This window comes from Odocoileus virginianus, chromosome 9 (assembly GCF_023699985.2).
Source record: "Odocoileus virginianus isolate 20LAN1187 ecotype Illinois chromosome 9, Ovbor_1.2, whole genome shotgun sequence".
Lineage (NCBI taxonomy): Eukaryota > Metazoa > Chordata > Mammalia > Artiodactyla > Cervidae > Odocoileus > Odocoileus virginianus.
In genome coordinates, this window is record NC_069682.1 from 34,524,554 (window position 1) to 34,547,334 (window position 22,781).

A 22,781-nucleotide genomic window follows, 5' to 3' on the forward strand; every position below is an offset into this window, starting at 1 on the left:
CCATGAGTCTTCCCCACTGTATTAATTTAAGACAGCTTAGATACAAAAGTCAACTGAGACTTCACAACTGAAGAAAAAAACAGAGCTAAGTCATTTAAGGAAAAGGTATAAACTGGTAAAAGCTACAGGAATGGGAGGTGGGACCATCCAAGTCCCATGATTTAAAAGGAGTGAGGATGTGGGAGGAAGGCTCAAAAGGGAGGGGATATATGTGTACACATAACTGATGCATGTTGTTATACAGCAGAAACTAACACAACATTGTACAGCAATTATACTCCATTTAAAAATGAATTAAGAAATAAATAAAAGGAGTGGATGCATGCCAACTAGCTAATTAAAATTTTTCAAGCACCTGAGTTTTAAGTTAGAGCAAATACGAGAATGTAAATAAATACTGCAGGGAAATGAAATGAGATCTTAGAAAATAAGAATCATCTGGAGAATATTTTTTAAAAGCTTGATCAATATTGAGTTCAAAATTTGGCAGAAATCTGTAAGGTGACAACAGCACTTCAGAAAGCCTAAATATGGACTTGGGGGTGGGGTGGGGGAGGACAGGGTCATTAGGAAGAATCCACCTGAAGAGGTTGGTAACACACTGTGGTCGTAGAGCATTGTGACATCCTGTGAAATTATATTATTACTGCTCTTAAGGGCTTCCCTGGTGGTTCTGTGGTAAAGAATCTGCCTGCCAATGCAGGAGACACAGGTTTGATCCCTGGTTCTGGAAGATCTCCTGGAAGAGTCAATAGCAACCCACTCCAGTATGCTTGTCTGGAAAATTCCAGGGACAGAGGAACCTGGCAGGCTACACTCCATGGGGTCACAAAGAATTGGACATAACTGAGCATGCAGGCACTGCTCTTAAAGAGCTCAGAGTGAAGTCAACAGAAATGGAAAAGCCCAACCTGATTTATAGCAAGGAGGTATTTTAAACTGTACCTTCCATTTTTCATACCTTACTCCCCTTCATCTCACCCAATTTGATTACCCATCCATCCAATTGAAGAGACATGAACAGAATTATCTTTCTGCTAATGGCCCAAAGACTATTCAAAGATCCAGCATCCTCTCCCAGGACTGCTTTTACCTTTTCCTTTCCTCCACAGTGATGGGTTTTCCTTTACCTGACACTCCCTGGAGCCAAAATTCTCCCCAGAAATACATCTGAATGAGAGGATCTCAATCACATCTTGGGTGGTTCAGACACTTTTAATCACACATAGGGCTGTTGGCTTACAGTTATGAAGCCATGAAATGAAATATTCTGGTCTTTTCAGGACAATTTCTTCAGAGAGACTTGAGGGGGTATGTGTCCCATCTGAACCAGAACAAAATGCCCATGTTTTCTCTACATATACAACAGTATCTTTAATAGTAAGAATCTCAGAACTGATGGTTTTCATGTCTGATACTAAGTGTCAGACAAATCAGTTTATCTGCACATGTACACTCAGTCATGTCCAATTCTTCGTGACCCCCTGGGCTGTAGCCCGCCAGGCTCCTCTATCCATGGAAATTTTCCAGGCAAGAATACTGGAGTAGGTTGCCATTTCCTACTCCAGGGAATCTTCCTGACTCAAGGGTCAAACTCCTGTCTCTTGCATCTCCTGCTTTGGCAGGTCAATTCTTTACCACTGAGCCCCATGGGAAGTCTTGGGATCATTTACTCTTTCCTAAAATTTGCAAAATTAATAAACATAAGACTCTTTGAGAGAGGTTGTATTTGTGCTTAGTCACTCAGTCGTGTCTGACTCTTTCTGGCACCATGGACTATGCCTGCCAGGCTCCTCTGTCCACGGGATTTTCTAGGCAAGAATACTGGAGTGGGTTGCCATGCCCTCCTCCAGGGGACCTTTCCAACCCAGAGATCGAACCTAGGTCTCCCACATTGCAGGCAGATTCTTTGCTGTCTGAGCTACCAGAGAAGCCCATCAATACTGGAGCGGGTAGCCTATCCCTTCTCCAGGGGATCTTCCTGTCCCAGGAATCGAACCAGGGTCTCCTGCATTGCAGGCAGATTCTTTACCAGCTGCTCTCCCAGGGAAGCCCCTTGAGAGAGGCCTAACAATAAATAGGTCTATTGGCCACCATAATGTTACTGAAAAGGCATGATTGTCTTCAACATTCCTCAAGCTATTGATGATGTTTTCTATGTCAAAGTCTGTACTTGGGCATCTCTTTGAAATTGCTTTCAGATCTGGAAGGTGTCTAATTCAACCATCTCCTTTTACCGATAGGAGACAAAGGCTTTGAGAGATGCAACTGTTTGGCCCCAGTGGCAAAGTCAGTGACAGCAGAAGCTACAATAGCATTGTCAACTGGATTCCACTTCAGTCCTTGAAACAGTGCGCTGCCATCTTCTGTTCACCTTTTACAACAAAGTTACTATTGTTAATAAAAAAAAAAAAAGAGAGAGAGAGAGCTAGAAATAGTTATATAAAACACATGATGCACATGGATGTGTATTTGTATTTCAAATAATATCAGTGCATTTCCTCCACTTGCTTACTACATTGCTATACATTAGAAATTTAGTACTTGCTCCACAAAAATTTCTATATTCATTTGCTATGCTGTTCTGACAATATTACGATGAGCTGCATTCTATACAAACCACTAAAAATGGCTTATTCTAATCAGCCACCCAGGCTTTATTTAGCTTGTATCCAATTTTACATGGTTTTAATTATTTAAAATGCAGATACATAAGATTCAACACTGCCTAGCATTTCATTTTTAGAATTTATTTAGGAAATGAAGTATTGCTTTGTGGTTTCAGAAAAAAATTAATAAATATCTCTGAATAGATGGTAATTTCATGCTCATTTTCAGAAAGAGTTAGCTACATTAGCAGCACTATTTCCCAATACCCATAATCTTCTAAATTGACTTATTTAATGCTCTTCAGATCTATTTTTCTAAAGACTTAGATTTTTATCTCTGTTGCTGCTTTTGAAATGCTCGCCATGATTGTGAATCCATCTAATGTAATTTTCACATTTGGTGCCATTTTTCTCAAATGATAATACAGGGCAGGAAGAACCACTTAGTATTTCTTCTTCCCAGCCTCATGTGAAAGTGAAAGTGTTAGTCCCTCCATTGTGTCTGACTCTTTTTGACCCCATGGACTGTACCTCTGTCCCTGGAATTATCCAAGCAAGAATACTGGAGTGGGTTGCCATTCCCTTCTCCAGGGATTTTTCCCGACCCTGAGATCAAACCCAGGTCTCCCACATTATGGTCTCATACTTTGATTCAAAATAGGGTAAAATATAAGGAAATGAGAGAAAGGAAGAGCTGACGGTCTCTAGACAAGAAAACCTTGTGTTAAAATCAAACAGATGGACTATCAGTGATAATGGATGGAGTAAGATAGGGTGTTTGTTTTTTTTAATCTTAGTAGAAATGAACCTCTAAGCAGTAAAGAACTCAGGAAACGAGAGTAGCTCTATTCCCTTTTATTAACACTTTTCCAGAAACTTTGTCTCTACTCTGATCCTGTGTCTTAGCACCTTCTCAGCACCTTACTTAGTTTTTCTTAAAGGAATTCAAATAGTACTTCTTAAAGGAATTCCAGTAGTAGTAGTAATAATAATAACTGTATATAGGTTTCTTGTGCTCTTATCAAAATCTTCAGTAACACCTATACTTTTATTTGGTAATGCCTGAACGGGCTTTCGGGGAGCCAACTTCTTCAACAATGAGATCTGCTTCAAAGACAGTGTGTCCCATGGCACTGTGTATTCATTTCTACTATTAGTGGTTTTCTTATGTAGATTTCAACTTCATGCTAAAATGAAAAGGAGGACATCTGAAATACACACACACATATATGTAATGTGTGATTATTATAATCTCTCTCTCTCATTCTCTCTCTCTCCTTCCCATCTCCCCTGCTCTGGATGTATTGCATATAGTTAAGTGTCTGAGGCGGTGGAAACCTCTCATCTCTTATTCAAGTAAGGCAGGATTTTGAACTTTGGAGCTACACAGTTGAGATCAGTGTACACACTCTGTAACTCAATACTGTTTGAGTTGCTTTAAAACAATCGCACTCTTTTTTATTGCAGACATTGCCTCCCTGCTTCCTATCACTAGGGCAGAAAGAAGCCAATAGTAGGCAGTTCCTAGGACGTGAGTGCACATTGCTTAACTAGATAACTTAGTTGACCCTCTGCCACTTGGCCTGAATTTGCCCCAGCCGAGGATACTCAGACAGTGTCATCCCAGTGCCTGGATCTGTGGCTGTGCCTTCCCCAAGATGCACCCTCCCTGTCCTTGCGCCATGTCCCCAAGCCTGCGAAGGCACCTCCAGGCGTCAGTCCCGGCCGAGGCGTCTTGAAGGCGGTCTCCACGGAGCAGCCCAGACTTCTGGAGGAGTCTCATCTGATCCCACTTGCTGGTGGGGGCGAGCCTGGTCTCCTGCCAGGCTGCCCAGCTGTTTCGTTCCAGATCCGCCTGGAGCCTACAAAAAAAAAATAAAAAATACCTCTCTCCTGCACTCTCGCCCCCAAGAGTCACCCCAAGAAGGCTACGTGCCCCCCCCGCTCCCCCACTCCTTGCTTGTAAGGGAAGCTAAGCCTGCCCTGGGATTTGCCCAAAGTGGCGGGAGGAGAGTTAATGTTCGCTTTGTTATTGAGAGAAGGGGAAGCGAGTAGGATTTCAGTGTGTGCGTGTGTGTGTGTGTGTGCGTGTGTGTGCGCGCGCGCGCGCGCGTTTGTGTGTGAAAGAGAGAGAGGGAGGGAAAGAGACCGAGAGAGTTGTTTTGCAGCAGAAAATAAACAGGGGCGCAGAGAAGGGAGAGGCCGGTGCCCCAGCTGTGCTCGGGGCCTCGGGAGCGGCGCACACCGTAATTCCCTTGCAGAGCCCCACAGATTTCCACCAACAATGACATCACTCTGGCGGCGCCGACCGGATTACAGCTGGGGGGATTTTCCCGGGAGCGCGCGGCCCGGGCGGCGATGGGGGCGCTCTCCAGGGTGCTGAAAGGGGCGGGGGCGCGGGCTCGCCGCGCGGCGCCCCCAGCGGGCGGAGGCGGACCTGCCGGGCCGGGGGCGGACAGGGGCGGGCCCGGGGCGGCCCTGGGCGAGGCCCGCCGCCTCTGCAGCCCTCATTGGCTGCCGGCGGGCGCACGTCACTCAGGCTGGTGCTTTCTTCCCGCCCCGATGGAACTGGAGCCGAGGAGGAGCTGAAAATGCAGATTTAGCATCAAGCACAGATACACTCGCTCTTTCTCTGAGATACACACAGCTCTGCACGTTAGCACCTCTGCGAGCGAGCCGGGCTGCCCGACCACACGGCTTCCCCGCTGGCCAGAGGCTGGAGAACACACACCGATTTGCTTCTTTCCAAACCCCTAATCAGTGTTTTCTTCTACACAAAGATTTTTCAAAAAACAAACACCAACAACAAAAACTACATCTTCTTTTTTTTTTTTGGACCTTCCTTGTGGGACCCTGCTCCGCCATCCTGCGCGCCTCCTGACACCACTTTTCACTCCCAAAGAAAGATGAGAGGTGGTTGTATCTCCCAGGGGAAGGCGGCCGCGGGGCTCCTCTTCTGTGTCATGGTTTTTGTATCTGCCGAGAGACCGGTCTTCACGAATCATTTTCTTGTGGAGTTGCACAGAGGCGGGGAGGAAGAAGCTCGCCAAGTTGCAGCAGAGCACGGTTTTGGAGTCCGAAAGGTAAGCATCTCCCTTGCATTTCGCATGTTTGTTTCTAAACGGTGGCAGCCCTGCGCAATCTCATTGCAGATTCGCAAGTTTTCTTTCTTGTGCGATGCAGATATTCTGCCATCGGCTCTTCACACGACATCGCCTCCGGTGATCTTTCACGGGTTATGTAATTAAAATGCCCTTCAAATTCTACTCGGAAGGTCATGAAAACAATTGATCGCCCTTTGACTTGGTGGAGAAAAGAGGATAACACCTTTCAAACAATGCGGTGCGCCCGGGCTGCTGTCCGAGAGACCAAGTTCTCAAGGCTGCCTGGGGGTGAGGCAAGAAGTGCCGGCCGTCTGGGCTTGGCGTGGCTAACCCGTCGGGAATGTGGCCCCCGCCCCCATCTCCCGGAGAAAGGCTAGTTTTCGAGGGACAGGGCTGGAAGCTTGGACATCGCAGTTCATGTGCTTGCTTTTCGAACCCCGCGCCAGGACTTCCCTTGCCTGACTCTGGTCCCGGCTCTTTTCCAGGGAAGACGACCCCCAGCTCCAGGAAACTTGGAAACAGAACTGGTTTTTCTTTTCAAAATCGAGGGCTAAAACTTGCCCAGCTCGCCCCTGCCCACCCACCTCGAAGCGCACTCAGTCGGCTCCCTAGTTCTCAACTTGCGGCGGTAGACGCTGGGGAGGTAGATTTTAAGGGGATTTCCCCTCGGAGAAGTCGGGGTGTCTCTCCCTGCATGTGGGCAGCCGGCTTGGCTTTCCCACCAGAAAGCGGGGATCCCCATCCAAGAAGTTGTCAGAGTTCAGTCGTTTCCCAGCCGGGATGCCGCGGGACTGCTTCGGAGACTCCAGAGTCCCCAGTCTGCGAGGGCGAGGGAGTGGAGAGCACTGGATGGGGGCCGCGGCTGATCTACTTGCTTCCTGCGAAATGTCCTGCCAGGGATCTGAAGTGTCCTTAGAGGACCTGACCGGGAGCGGGGGTGGGGGGGTGGTGGTGAGAGGGCAGAGAGAAAACGGGGCGAGCAGAATCTGGAGGACGGAGGGCTGCGTGCGATCTAGCGACCGGAGGGCTGGCCGGGTGGAAAGTCCGTGGGATCCCGGGTCCCAGTCCTCCCTCCTGACCCCTGGAAAGACTCTTGAGTTGAGCGGTGGGCGCTTCGGGTGCTGCTTGTGCGTCGCCAGGGCAGCGCGAGCTGGGGAGTCGGTCCCGACTTCCCACGCGTGGCGCCTCCCTCCCAGCCGCGGCTCAGGCTCCTTCCACCTGCTGCGGGTTCTCCTGCCTCCGTAGGGCGTTGGCCACCGCGGTCCCGACCCCCAAATGGGTCTGCCAGGGAGTCGGACGGAGGTCCGGGAGGAGACGCCAGGGCTGCTGGAGGCGCGCGGGCGGCTCCTGCGGGGGAACTTGTTGCTCGCGGAGGAAGCGTGGGTGGAGCGGGAAGAGGAGACACCCGCCGAGGAATCCCGCGCCGCTGGGGCCCGGGGTCTGGGGGCTGTTTTCAGGGTGCCGCCAACACAACAAACAAGCATCCCCTCCTTCTTCCTACCCTCACGCCCCCAAACTTGGCAAGATCCAGGAACCAGGCGCATAAATATAGTAGTGATTATTACTAGCTGACAGTCACGGGGGGTTGGGAGGGTGGGGGTGATGGAGTCTCTCTACACACTTTTATTTAATACTCTCAACAACTCTGGGAAACTGCTGTTATTATGAAGCCTATGGTTCTGATAAAGAAACTACCTCAGATAAGGGTCCAGGATGAAAACTGTCAAGAATTTAAACTCAGATATTTGCAGGGCAGGAATAGAGACGCAGACGTAGAGAACGGACTCGGGGACACAAGGGAAGAAGCAGAGGTGAACTTACGCTCTTTAACCTGTTAGTATATAGCATTCCAAGCTACCTGCTCTGCAGGGCATGCTCGCCTTTAGGGTATGAAAAGAGATGTGGTAGCAAGCTCTTTGAAAACCCCATCTTTGGAAAAGAGCTGCAGTTGGTGGGGAAAATCTAACCCTCTCCCCGCCCTCCCCACCCGGGCTACCCAGGTCACTCCGTGGTAAGAGTCCTGCCTACAATGCAAGAAACACAGGGGACTCGGGTTCTATCCCTGGATGGGGAAGATCTCCTGGAGAAGGAAATGGCAACCCACTCCAGTATTTTTGCCTGGGAAATCCCATGGACAGAGGAGTATGACCGGCTACAGTCTGTGAGGTTGCAAAAGAGTGGGACTCAACTGAGCGACTAAACACCAACTCACCCCCTACCAGGCCCTTTCCATGGAGTGGGCTGACATCATTATCCTGTTAACTTCTCCTTTTTGAAACTGTGCCCTTAGCATTTGATCTTAGCAATGTAAACAAACCCAGGTGGAGCTGAGACAGATCATGGCTTAACATTAGTTTTCTAAGAAAGTTGCTTGTTTTGTATGGTGGTGAACAGCTCAACAAGGGATTTACAGTTTTGGTGATGGGAATTGAGCAACATGGTAGAAAACAGTCTCATAAAAGAATCTGAATCCTCTGCATACACTTAACTTGGAATCTTAGGGAACTCCTACTTTGGGGCGAAACCGTCTGATTTCACCTCAGCTTCTTTTGCATCCTTTGCCTTACAGCCTCAAACTTGCAATTCCCATCTAGGAAAGATGGGCTTTTACCTTGCCACATCCTCCTTACTTTTCCACAATCTCTCAGAAGTACCCTTATCCCATGATTTTTGCTCTGAGACATGTTTAAGTAAAAGTCTATGGCAAGATACTTCCGATGAATTGTTGCATGAAACTACACTTGTTGAGAATAAACATTCTTTTCCTCCTTTGGATCCATGTCCACCCATCCTCCTAGACTGAGTCCCCAAGCTTCCCTGATGCTATGAGCTTTCCCGTCTCCAAATTCCTGTGGGATGAAAAAGCAAAGACTACGTGACTTAAGCTGTAACGTTTCATTACTTGTTCCCTAGTCAGTTCATGAAACTTTTTGCGACCCTATGGACTATAGCCCCCAGGCTTCTGTGTCCGTGGAATTCTCCAGGCAAGAACAATGGAGTGGGTCGCCATGCTCTCCTCCAAGGGATCTTCCTGGCCCAGGGATCAAACCCACAGTCTCTTACATCTCCTACATTGGCAGTTGGGTTTTGTAATTGGTAACGCCCCCTGGGAAGCCCAGTCAGTTCATACATGTAAGTAAACATGGGTTTAAGTAGTGTCTTCCCGCTTAAAAGGTAAATATTCAGGGATGGAATCTTCTGTATTTCTGGTTTCCTTACCAATGCCAGCTATTATTGGATTTGCCAGCCTGTAAGAAAACTTCTTTCCTTACTCCTCTGGGTTTCCCAAACACTGTTCAGTCTTATTTTCATCATGCTGTACTGTACTTTGGTCAACATTTCTTATCTATTTTTAATTTTAAACCCTCAACACTTCCTTTTCCTTCCTCTCCCTATCACCCCATCCTTCTAGATGCTCAGTGTAAGACAACAGAGATTCTCAGCAGTTATTCATCTGAAGGACGGGGGAGGGCCTGCTATTTTACTAAGTTATTTCATCTCACACATCAGTAACATAGAAATTATTGGCATCAACTCTAATTTTCAGATGAAAATCTTTAAAGCTCCAAGAGGTTAAAAGTAACTGCTTATATCTGGTAGTTAAAAAGCAGCCCTCAGATTTAAAGCCAAATGGAAAATAATTTTGTTTTTCTATCATGCTGCCTCCAGGAAGCTTTCCCTGACTGCCAAATACTTTGCCTTTTGGGCACCATTTCAGAATTCAGTTATTTTTCCTTTTCTTTTTTCTGTATTTAACACTTATTTGGTATTATATGAGCATATGTCATTAGTGTGCTTGAGTATGCACTTTTTCAGGTAGGTTGTAAATCTTCCAAAAGACAATATACTATGTCTTTTTATAGTGTCTATATTGAGCAGAGTGGCCTATGTGTAAGAGCCTGAATGAATATTTGTCGATTATTTTGCCTAACTCCACAAGACCAGAGCAAACAGTTATATTTCCTCTTGAAAATGGATTAAATGTACCTATAACTTTACCCTCAGGAAGCTGTGTTGAAACTAAAGCTTTCTATTTTATCATGATGTGGCCCAGATCTGTAAGACAGATGTATATGTCCAGGAGAATGAGTAAGTTTACAACAATGACAAAGACATTTTTCTAAGATTGCTTTAAAATTTTCAATACACTGCCAATTTTAATTCCTTTGAAAAATAAGATGAAAATTATTTATCAAAGTAATGTGTTGAGGGTTGGCCAAAAAGCATGTAAGAATTAAAGTAGAAATCCAAACGACTGACAATTAAGTTTTTTTTTCTTTTACTGTAATGTTTTATTTTTTGCTCATGAATGACTGAGGCTAGGATGATTACACAAGTAAAATCACGTGACCACTTTTATATGCATAATTGTTAAAAGTTTTTTAGTCTAGTAGTAATTATACTATTAGGTAATGAAAGAGTAAATTTCTGGTCATTTTAATTTTATTGAAGTATAACTTAGGAAAGATTTCTTTCCCCGATGCTGGGAAAGATTAAAGGCAGGATAACTTAGGAAAGATTTCTTTCCCCGATGCTGGGAAAGATTAAAGGCAGGAGGAGAAGGGGACGACAGAGGATGACATGGTTAGATGGCATCACCGACTCGATGGACGGAAGTTTGAGCAAACTCCAGGAGTTGGTAATGTACAGGAAAGCCTGGCATGCTGCAGTCCATGGGGTGGCAAAGAATTGAACACAACTAAGCAACCGAACTGAAATGAACTGAATTTAGGAAAGAGCACAGCTTGAAAATTTTTCATTAAATGGGCACACATGTGTACCTAGCATCTAAATCAAGAGATAAACTATTATCAGCATTCCAAAAGTCCCCCTTTTGCTCACCTGGATAGTTTTTAGCTTTAGGCTAAATTTCTTAAAAAATATTGCTTCTGTGAATATTGTAGTATATGTATGTTGGTGAATGCATTTATACCTTTCCATTGGGAATATTCTTAGGAATATAAGTTTTCCTTTGTTGTATAACAAACCACTACAAATTTAGTGACCTAAAACCACATAAATTGGTTATTTTTTCTTTTTCTTGCATGAAGTGTCTGGCACATGTTAGTTGGTTCGTGAGGCTTCTGCTTAAAGCCTCACAGACTGAGTTCTGGATATTGACCAGCTGTGTCCACATCTAGAGGCACAACTAAGGGAAAATCCTCTTCCAAGCACATTCAGATTTTAATGAGAGTTCAACTCATTGCAGTTGCAGACCTGAAATCTTTATTTTCTTGCTGGCTGTAGGACCGGGACTACTCCCAGCTTCTAGAGGTGACCCTCATGACCTTGCCACATGGCCTCCTCCATAGGCTTTCACACAGTCTCACCCTTCAGATCTCTGCTTTCTGGAAGGGACAGTCCCTGGTTAACGTTAACCTGATTAGGTCAGGCCCACCCAGGAAACCTCTTTTGATTATTTTGAATCAGACTAAATTGATTTGGGGCCTTAACTACATTTGATAAACCTCTTCACCTCTGCCATGTGAGGTACTCTAATCACAGAAGGAAAGTTTTCATAGTCACAATCCTGCTCTTACTCAAGGGGAGGGGATTCTTTGGGACACAAGGACACAGGGAGCAGAGATACTGGGGGCCCTCCCAGAATTCTGCCTACCACAGCGTAACCTTAACCCTAACTGGTAAACAGTTTTCCAAAGTAGTTGTGCCAGTTTGCATGCCTGCCAGCCATGTGTGAAGATTCTGATTGCTCCACATCCCCACCAACGTTTGATATTTTATCCCTTTTTCCTTTTAGCTGTTTTGATGGGTACGTAGTGTGTCTAGTTGTAATTTGTACTCTGTGTTTCCCTGATGATCCATTGAAGCTGAATGCCTCTTCGTATGCTTATTTGTGTTTTGGATTTTTTTTTAATTCAGTTTTGCCCTTAAAATGTTTTCTTTTGGGTTATCTGTCTAAACTTTTGGTTGTAGGGGTTCTTTACCTATTATGGATAGGAATCTTTTGGCAGATATATGTATTTTGAATATTTATTTTCACCATTTTAATAGTGTCTTAATACCCCAATGATATTGAATCCATATTGTATAACTTTACTTTCACTTCCAGTGCAAGTAATTTTGTCAGTCAAAAGGATTCTCTGGCCATATTCCTCTGTTTGGGGGGTGAAGGCAGAAATAACAGGAAAGAGATCTGATGCTAAGTGTTCCCAAAAGGATTCCTAGTTAAGAAGCCCTTCAGAGGCAGTTTTTCTGAGGAAAAGATCTACTCCCACACTAGCTAAAGGAAACGAGCCCGGAACCCTCCTTCTCCAACATGGCAGCCATGAATTCCTTTTGGACCCCAACTTAATACTTTATGACTTAGGTCAAGTCCCAGTTCTTCCCTCACACCTTCTCTGATTGTTCTAGAACAGAGCATTTGTCTCTTGGGAATTTCTATTGCACATAATATGTTCCTTTCCTTGGACCAGTCACCAGTCACATCTGTTACAGACATCATCATGCCCAATGCCCCTCTTGTAGTTAAAGGAAACCAAGAACAGTAATGTCTAAAGGAAAAGATGATGTGATTTGGATTAGACAGGGCTGGAGACTTGGCTTAGTAATGAAATCCCTCAGAGGCTTGTTTTATTTGAAATGGTTAATAAAATATGGTGGTTGTGAAAGATCAATAATATAGTGCATGTCAGGTTCTGGACACAGTGCTGAGTGTGTAGAATAAAGGCCTGTTATTGGTGGTAGTAATAATAATAAGATGATGATCTGGCAATATTTTTTACTCAAGAAAGCTTTTGTGGGTTGTACCTTCTCAGGAGTGACAATTAAGCGAAGCATAGACACTCAACCCAATGGCAACCCATCCATGAATCAGCCATGGTCCATGAGATGGCCTGGCCCAAATAGTTCAGTGATCTGTAATTCATTATAGACCATGGTAATTATCTCCACCAATCATACCGGATTCCTTAGGAAATTTGACTCACTACTTGCTATAGAATGGAGAATAGAGTGTAGTTGGCATTAGAGTGCCCACCCAGGTCTTGGGACATGCAAATATTTCATCTCAGTTTCTAATAACTTCCAGCTCAACTTCTCAGCCAAAGAACTCTGTGACAGAGACTTAAAGCTAATCATCAAACTAACTTCCTCTTCTGTATTAGCTACAGAAAGACCTCATTTCCCAGCCTGCCTTACAGGTAGATATGATCATATGATAATCCCAGACAAGGTATTGTAAACAGAAGTGATGTGCATTTCTTCTGTGCTTGATGCATAAAAACTACACATAGGTTGATTTTCCACACTGTTTTCTGTTCTGAGGCTTGATGTGATTGAGAACAGTAACTTTGGAAGCAAAAGCTAAAGATGGCAGAGTCAAAGATGAGAGGATCCCACATCCCTGACTCTTGACTTAGATGACCTTATGTGAATGAAAAATTATTATATTAAGGCACTGAGATTCAGGATTTTATTTTTAGAACAACCAGCATTACTCAAACCAATACATTCTCAATAAATGTCCCTTTATTGATGAAATGATTCTCCAAATCTTGCAACTAAACCAAGCCAAATTATAGCAACAATAGTATTTTAAAAAGACATACGAGAGTTCTTAGATTTTCATCTCATAATGTCAACCAACTTTTCAGGTCCTTGTAACTTGTCTTATCCAAGAATATAAAATCCACTCAACACTTTGTCCCTCCTACTGACAACCAGTATGCCCTACACATAGTGGATACTCACTATGTGCTTCTTGACTGATACAGGCACTTGGGTCACAAAACAATGATTTAGTCACCAACTCAGAGAGAAGGTACGTGAAGAACTAGTCTTTAAGAAATTATTCCTATAGTACCCATTTATTTATAGGCAGAAATTTAGGAAATAGAAGTTGTTAACAACCAGCAAATCACTGACTGACAGACTCCAGTGTTTCCCTGAAATTTCTGACTTAGAAATGATCAATACTAGAATAGATGAGTTCTTTGAGCAGAGAAAATAAAGCCTGCAGTTAAAACCTGATAAATATAAAAGAAGGGGGAAATTATACCTCTTTTTTTCAAATGAGTGAATATCTAGAAATCAGTTTCTATTTCAGAAGGTCTTATTAGCTGTAGATCATAATGTTGTAGTACATCAGAGAGTGATGTTGATAGTTAAGTTTGCAATAATTATATATTCAAGTGTGACTACTCAAAGAAGTCAAGCTTTAAAAATAAAATATGAAACCTGATGTTTAAATGTTTTCCCCCCACTACACAGAAACTTTAATTTACATTTGAGCTCAGATTCATCATTTTGATAGAAACCCTGTACAAAATTCCTAGAATATATTATTTGAGATTCAAATAACCACAGGGCAGTTAAAAAACAAGAATTTCAGTTTGACTTTTTCTACTAAGATGTATCTGTTATAGCTAAAGATGATTTGGTGGCTAAAATCCTCTGATTGTCAGGGAATCAAAAATTATATCTGAGTTAACTCTTCTAACCTAAATATAATGATTGGATATTAGTTGATCACTTCTACATGGCTTTCTACATATAGAAAAGGCAATAAACTCTTTTGACAAATTATTTTTGCCCCTAAAGCTATTTGACCATGATATTTTGGGTATTGTTGTGATATGCTGAAGTCCTCTGATGAGAATAATTGGAAATAATAAATTCTTAGTCTTAGGTTGTAAATGAAACATTGACACAAACCCTTAATTTTCTGACATAGAATGAAATAAACTTAAGAATGTTACAGCATGTTAATACTTTCCCCCATTATAAAGCTGATAAGAACATGAAGAAAATTGTAGGATCCTAGAATGGTCCTTCATTTATAACTTTAAATGTGACGTTGACTCCCCTAAACATCCAATTCTTCTAGTTTTTCCTAAAATCTAATTTCATCACAAGCCCTATTACCAGAACTTCTTCAATCCCGAGCTCTTCATTTTCGTGCATCTCCTGGTTAGCTGGGTTTTATTTAAAAGTGAAGGGATGAGCCAGCACATGAAAAAGGAACTCTCCTCACTTTGATATAAAAAAGAGAAGAGTGGGCAGATGAAGTTCAGTTTTTAGGTCACAGAGGAGGATATGGGAAGAATATCCACTTAGGAGTCACAGTTATTTCAAAGATGTAGGAGGCAAGGTCAATGTTTAGAGTCAAGAAAGCAGGGCTGGGATGGGGGCTTCAAAAGAGATAAAGTCTTGTGCTCTGAAAATGGGAATGGGAGAAGATGCTGACAGAGGGCCAGCAATGACTTCTGGCCAGTACCAAGGGGCCAAGCAGGAGAGCATAGATTTACAGTATCACCAACTGAGTCATTTTCTTAAATAGCACTCAAATGGGGGTGATGGAAGTGGGGAGAAAAAGCAATGGAGTTTTTAAAAAATGGAATATCAAAAAAGTAGAAGAAAAGGTTAATTGAGATTAGTAGTGGGAGAGCTGAACAGAAGAAAGATATGGTGAGTAGGGTGTTGAAACTCAAGACTCCCCAAATTGAGCACTTTCAGGCAATGATAAGGTCCATGGACGTGAGTTATCAAAGCCAAAAAGAGATGAAGGTGATCAACAAGCTGAAAGTCAAACGCACAAGCATCCAACCACATGCACCTCAGTCATGCCATAGCTAAATAGCATCACCAAGGAAGAGTGTTGAGAGAAAATGAAGTGAAGAGGTTCAAGCACAAATTTCCGGGGACTTTGGACGTGGAGGGAGAAAGAGGAGACAGAACTTGGACTGTTAGGGATATGGAAGGATAATTGAGAGAGTGCAGGACTGTGAGCAGAATGGAGTGGAGGATTAGGAAAGGAGGGATGGGGCAACAGTGGCCACTGGCGTTAGAGATGAGGTCATTATTAAAATTGGAGGAGGCACCTTAGCACATGGGAAGAAAAGTATGTTGATTTGGGTCCCCAGGAGTAGTCCTTGGGATAAGGATTAATACAAATTGTTTATTCAGGGAGTGATTCTAGTCAATATTGGCAGGAGAGTGGGCAATTGAGAAAGGGAAGGCAGGAATTAAGGGTGTATCATATAACAAGTTGTCACGATGAGTAACTGGAACTCAGCCCCACTAGGAAACTCTTGGGAGCTGGTTTAGAATCGTGTCTCAGAGTCACACTGCCTGAGTTGGGAGGGAACTGGGGTATTTATACACCAATTGCAATCAGACATTGATTCATGATTTCTCCTGGTGGCATTGACTCTGCAGCATTTTGACTTGGCAAATGCTCAAACAGAGCATAATTTGGCCGCCAGAGAAAATCCTCAGACAAGTAGATCCAGAGGCTTGCATGCACTAAATGCTGAGGTCCAAAGGGATTTGAACAGGAAATTGATAGTGTCTGCTACAGGAAGGAAGCCAAACTGTGAGGCTGCAGTCAGTAAGATGAAGTAGAAGTATCAAGTGTTGACAATTCCTTCACATAGTGGTAAAGGGGGGACAAGAAGAAAAGTCTTGCTTCTCTCCCAGTTTGTCCCACCCTCCACCCACCCATAACCACATTCACACACATCTGTTCTCTAAGTCTTTGTCTCTATTCCTGCCTTGGAAATAGGGTCATCTGTACTATTTTCCTAGATTTTATTTGTATGGATTAATACATGATATTTGTTTTTCTTTTCTGACTTTACTCTGTATGACAGGGTCTATCTAGGTCCATCCACATCACCACAAATGACAAAATTTCATTCCTTTTTATGGCTGAGTAATATTCTGTTGTATACATGTATCATATCTTCTTTATCCATGCATCTGTCGGTGGACATTTTGGGTGCATTGAGAGAACATCATTGACATATATATACTGCCATGTGTAAAATAGATAGCTAGTGGAAGCTGCTGCATAGCACAGGGAGCTCAGCTTGGTGCTCTGTGATGAGCCAGAGGGGTGAGATGGGGTGGGAGGGAGACTCAAGAAGGAGGGCATACATGTTCACATATAGCTGATTCACGTTATTATACAGCAGAAACTAACACAATATTGTAAAGCACTTATACTCCAATAATAAAATTTTTTAAAAACTTAAGAAAGAGGAAAAGTATTATTATGGTGACTTAAACTCATTTGCTTTTAATGATTTTTATGATAATGATTTCTAAACACTTGTCAGACCACTCAGCAGTTGGTACCCCACCAAAATATTGTAAGGTACCTGCTGATTAGTCTAACTGGTTTATCCAGGCTTGTTTAAATTTTGACAACCAATAACTGAGGTTATGGAATCATAGCCCATCAGAGCAGGAAGAGATCTTGGAAAGACATTAGATTAACCCCAAATTTTATACACGAGGAAAAGGAGATGAAATGTGATGTTTATGTTCCCAGAAATTTACAATGAACATTTGAACCCTTTTGCTTCCTGCTGTGGTTCAAACGATGCATTCACACTAGATGAGAGAGAGAACCAGACTGAACAAGATTTCTTTGAGGGATTAGGCACGTAAACCAACTTGTTGTTTGCCAGTTCATTTCAGGTCCTCCTGGTCTGCTTTTCAGTTTTGTGCCTACATTTTTTATGGATTCCAGGTTCCCAAACAAAACTGCTCATAGATGCAGAGATTAAAACAACAATCTATTGGATTTATACTTGATAAAAGGTAGAATAAGAATTTTGCATTTCTTTGACTGCCTCCTTAGTGTCTAACACAGTGTTGTACATTTAGCAAGTACTCAATAAAAATCAAAATATGTGGTTAGAAAAAATTCAAAAGGCTTCGCAATAGCATTAGATGCTCAGTAAATGACAAACAGATGTGTTATGAGATACTGTAATCAGGAAAATCAAGCATGTTAGGAACAGTTATAAGAATATCCTAATTTGTGCCTGTGTTAAATGACTTCATTTAATTAATTACCATTAATAGCCTAAATTCTTGTGACTTAAGGAGAAATTAAGAAGCCAGCAGCAGAAGACAGCAAGGAGATCCACAAATTCTGTTTCCTTGCCCTTAGCTTGTTCTCCACGTCTGTGAGGGCAGGGGTTGGGGATGGGGGTGGGGGTAATGTCATTTTATCAGGACACTATCAGTTCTTAAAAAATGATGGAGTTCGCATGTAAAAAGGTAGTTGGCATGAAACAGTTGATTCTAGTCAGTTCTTGTTGCCTGTGTTTCTAGGGAGTGTCAATCAAGAATAGGAGACCAAGTGAGACCTTGCGGAGCCCAAGATGTGGGAAGGGGTTTGGGAAACAAGCCCCTGTTGGTCTCTTGGAGTCCAGGAATAGTACCATGGGGGAGTGGGATGCAGAATCAGGCCAAGGGAACCTTGAAGAGTTGTGTCTGCAATGAGGCAAGGCGTGAGCCAAATTTGGACCCAGAAGCTGAAGCCTGAAACAAGCCATTCTGGCCATGAACTTAGAAAGGAGGAAAGGACCAAAAAAAAGTTATGGGAGTTTGAAACTAATGGACAAAGAAAGTAACAGGAGCCACAGTCTTAGCAGGGGAAGCATACAAGCAGAAGAAGGTTTAGTCCATTCAATAAACATGTACCTAGCATACTCAAGCAAGTGTGATATCAGACCCCAAACATGGACTTGGGAACAAGTAAGAAAGTTTTCAGATATAGAGGAGAGATCAAACTCTTGTGTGCAAACACTTTTTGAATCTTTGGTTGTGTTACATTTATTAAGTCCCATTGGCCAAAGAAAGCCATCTGGTCAGGCTCAAAGTCAGTGTGGGAGGAAACCACCCAAAGGAACTGATACAGAGAGACATAAGCAAAATGAGAGGGACTTCCTTGGTGGTCCAATGGTTGGCACTTCGCCTTCTCATATGGGCAGTACCAGTTCAATCCCTGCTTGGGGGACTGTGATCCCACATGCCTTGTGGTCAAGAGACCAAAGCATAGCACAGAGGCAACGTTGTAACAAATTCAATAAAGACTTTTTAAAAAATGTTCCACATTAAAAAAAAAAAAAATGAGGACCAGTTGTGCAACATTCTCCTACAGGACACTCTGGGAGCTATACCATCTCTGAGTTATCCCATCCAAGGAGGAGGAAGCCAGAAAATGTACCACCAGCCCCCATTCTTCATCAGATTACACCTGAGGGGCAGCAAATCCCTTGTACTTCTGCCCGCCCCAAGCAGACCAAGCATGCATCCATAGTCAGAGAACCCCCTCAGCAGAGAGATGCATGAAGACTTTGGCACAGAGAGACACTGTCTACAGTGACCTCCAGGGCAGGGAGAGGGGATACAGGAAGGGCATTAAAACTGTCTGCTGTACAAGCAGTGGAGACACAGACATCGAAAACAGACTTATGGACATGGCTTGCAGTGGGGTGGAAGGAGAGGGTGGGATGTTTGGAGAGAGTAACGTGGAAACATACATTACCATATGTAGAATAGAGAGCCAATGGGAATTTGCCGTATGACTCAGGGAGCTCAAACCAGGGTTCAGTAACAACCTAGAGGGGTGGGATGGGGAGGGAGGTGGGAGGGCTGTAAAGTAAGAGGGGACATGGGTAAACCTATGCCTGATTCATGTTGATGTTTAGTAGAAACCAACACAATACTGTAAAGTAATTATCTTTCAATTAAAACTAAATTAAAAAGAAAAAAAATCATCTGCTGCACAGAGGGCATAAGTGAAATACAGAAATCTCAGATAAATTGGGGTGCTTGTCATAGGCAACCAGAGTCCTGGTCATGTATTTTGTGATGGATCTATGATATCTGACAGGTGAAGCAGAAGGGGAGTCTTCACAAGGCAGGCAAGGTCAAGTTGAGGTGATTTGCAGTGAGGCTCAGAATTTCAGCAAGTTAAAGTAAAAGGGGGTTTATAGAGGATGGTGTAGCAGGTGAAACAAAATGCACTGGAATTGTATAAGGTTTACAATTAGTATCACCTGACTAGATGCTAAGAAAGAGGGGAGATGAAGCCACAGAAGTGGACTGAGGACAGTTCATGAGGGCTCACCCACACCATGTTAGGCATTGGAATTTTGTGCCTAAATGGAAGGGGGCATTGAAAAGTTCTTGGAAAGTATAACCAAGTGGCCACATACAGGAAACCCTAGGATAACAAGTTGAACTGATAATGAAGTTGGGGGTAGAAACTGCCTTATTCCTTTGTCCTAAGAAACCATTCATATCCTGGAAGCAGGGAGCACCATCCCTTTTGACAGATATTGCTATTAGGGAATCAGGTTACCTGTCTTTTACCCCATTGCCATTGGATGATGACATCAGAGATGCTAATAGCCATAATGATGGCTCGTAGAGGTGGCCAGTTCTGTCCATGAAATTTATTCCAGCTAAGAACAAAATGATTCAATGCATCCCACTTCCTCCCCGATACACAAATACATGAATCAAAAACTAGCCCCCTGACTTACAAATCAAACAGAAAAGCCAGGACAAAAATGTTATCTCAGCACACCGGATAAGCCTCTTGTTCCCTGATATTCCAAGGAACAGTGGCTGTACTAGGTTTTCATTTCTGAGATGATACATGGAAATTTTCCTTAGTCTAGAAAGGAACTGTCTGTGTGAATAAGGCTGAGACTCAGCTAAGTCTTCATCTGTCTCATTGCCTGTCATTTTAGATTTGATGTAAATCAGTTGTGTAGTTCTTGGGAATAAATCAGAGTTTGAATCCCACTGTGGACTAGTAGCTCAGGTCTACAGAAACAAACAATCATGGACATCCCAAGCTGTTTTGCCTTTTGTTGCTCTTAGTTGTAGGCAAGAGAAGATCTTAGCATGACAGAAGAGAATTGAGTGTTGTCCATGGAGAACAATGCTTAGGAGAAGCTTAGAAATGAGTTAGCTGGGTTTAGAACCAGGTGTCCTGAGTGCTAGATGAAGGATTTTCCCTTCTCCCCTTTATCTTCCCCTCAAATAGCTGATCCCCTCTCTTACAAATAGCTAATTCCAAAGGAACTTCCATCCATATAGTTATATTCTATTGACAAGTTTTTATTGAGCCCTGCAGAGACAAAGTGCTTTGAAAGGGCTGGGTTCTCCAGACAGCAATGTGACATTCAGATTTATGTGCAAAGAAAAACATATTATAGTTCTTTAGCTTATAAGACTTCTCTTGATCTGATGGCTTCATCCAGCTCTTACAAATACCTATTTTATGCGTTGAAGTGTGGAAAGCTCTGTTTAGCAATTGGCTTCTGGTTCTACACACAAAGGGCTTTCTCCGATCAGGTGACCCTTACAATATGCCCTGATAAGTTCGGGCTGAGTAAGATTTTCTGTCACATCTGGTTACTGAAAGACATGACATCCTCACACCACAGGCCTCCTCCTGTTGACAGAGGAGCTGAAGGCACAAATAAACAATAGACTTCTCTGCTGTTTGAGCGGCATCTGTTCAAAGGAGCTGTCAAGCCTTCCACTCTCTAGTGAAATCATATTTACTTTATTCATCTAAATAATGTGGCTTATTTGCCTTCAGTATGAAATTGTCTTGGTCTGTTTCTTGTTGATTGATTTTTATGAGATAGCATATCATTTGCTGTGCATCCCTATGCCAGTCTGCTAAGAGTAGATTGACTTCTTATTGAATAGTTCCAATTATTATCTCCTTTTATAGTTTTAGAATCAATGGATTTATTCAAAATGTCCAAGTCCTCATCTCCATGCTATTCACTGCCCAAACATGCCCCCTCAAGCAAATAAAAGGAAAAGAATGATCAAAAGAAATAAAAATAAGAAATAAAAATTGAAAAAAAGAAGGACACATACTCTATATTTCATTGCCAACATGCTGCCCTGTTTGGGTAATTATAGCAATTGAAATCCACTTAAATGGGTGTCTTTCCTGGTGGTTCAGACAGTAAAGAATCTGCCTGCAACGTGGGAGACCCAGGTTTGATCCCTGAATCTGGAAGATAGATCCCTTGGAGGAGGAAATGACTACCCACTCTAGTATTCTTGCCTTGAGAATTCCGTGGACAGAGGAGCCTGGCGGACTACAGTCCATGGGCTCACAAAGATTTAGACAGGTCTGAATGGCTAACACTTTCTTTCTTAAATGGACCATATCATTTTTAAGACTATTTTTAAGATGATTTATTTTAATTGGAAGATAATTGCTTTACAATATTGTGATTTTTTATTTTTTTGCCATACATCAATATGATTTGGCCATAGGTACACGTGTCCCCTCCATCATGAACCCCTCTCACCTCCCTCCCTGCCCTATCCCTCCAGCTTGTCACAGAGCACCAGCTTTATGTCCCCTGCCTCACACATCAAACTCGCACTGGTTATCTGTTTTACATACAGTAATGGATATGCTTCAATGCTATTCTCTCAAATCATCCTGCCCTCCCCTTCTCTCACTGAGCCCAAAAGTCTATTTTTAAGACTATTTTTAAAAAACAACTTTAAGGAACTTCCCTGGCAGTCCAGTGGTTCAGACTCTGCACTTCTGATGCAGGAAGTACAGGTTCAGTCCCTGCTTTGGGAGCTAGGATCCTACATACCACATGGCCAAAAAATCAAAACATAAAACAGAAACAATGTTGTAACAAATTCAACAAAGACTTTTAAAAAGGTCCACATAAAAAAAATCTTTAAAACAAAAGCATACTGCTCTTTTTTTTTTTTTTAAAGCAATTTGAAGTGTACAACAAAACTTAGAGAAAGGTACAAATAGTTCTCATATATGCCTGCCCCTGCACACATAAGCTGTCTACTTTTATCAACATTTTTTCAACATTACCCACCAGAATAGCACCTTTTTTACCAAGGATGAACCTATATTGCCACATCATAAATGCCAGAAATTCATAGTTTACCTTAGGGTTCACTCTTGGTGCAAATTCTATAGGTTTGGACCTGAGTATAGTGACATATCTGTCATCATAATATCATACAAAATATTTGGACTTCCCCATATTCTCTGTGCTCTACCTGTTCTTCTCAGCCCCCACCACCTCTGGCAAACACTGAACTTTTTTTTATTTCTCTGCACAGTTTTGCCTCTTCAAGAATTTCAGATAGTTGGAATCGTACAGTATGCAGACTTTTCAGACTGGGTTCCTTTGCTTTAGTAATATGTCTTTTCATGATTTGATAGGTCATTTCTTTTTAGCACTGTGTAATAGTCCATTATCTAGGTATACCACAGTTTATTTATCCA

General features: G+C 42.7%; 1 protein-coding gene across 1 annotated transcript in view; it reads left to right on the forward strand.

Moving 5' to 3' along the window:
- Window positions 1-5,125: 5,125 nt before the first annotated feature.
- PCSK2 (proprotein convertase subtilisin/kexin type 2) overlaps window positions 5,126-22,781 on the forward strand; it is a 231,432-nt gene continuing 213,776 nt past the window's right edge. The window contains 1 exon segment of the mRNA XM_070472194.1: window positions 5,126-5,692. Coding sequence (XP_070328295.1) covers window positions 5,516-5,692 — 177 coding nt within the window. The 5' untranslated portion in view covers window positions 5,126-5,515.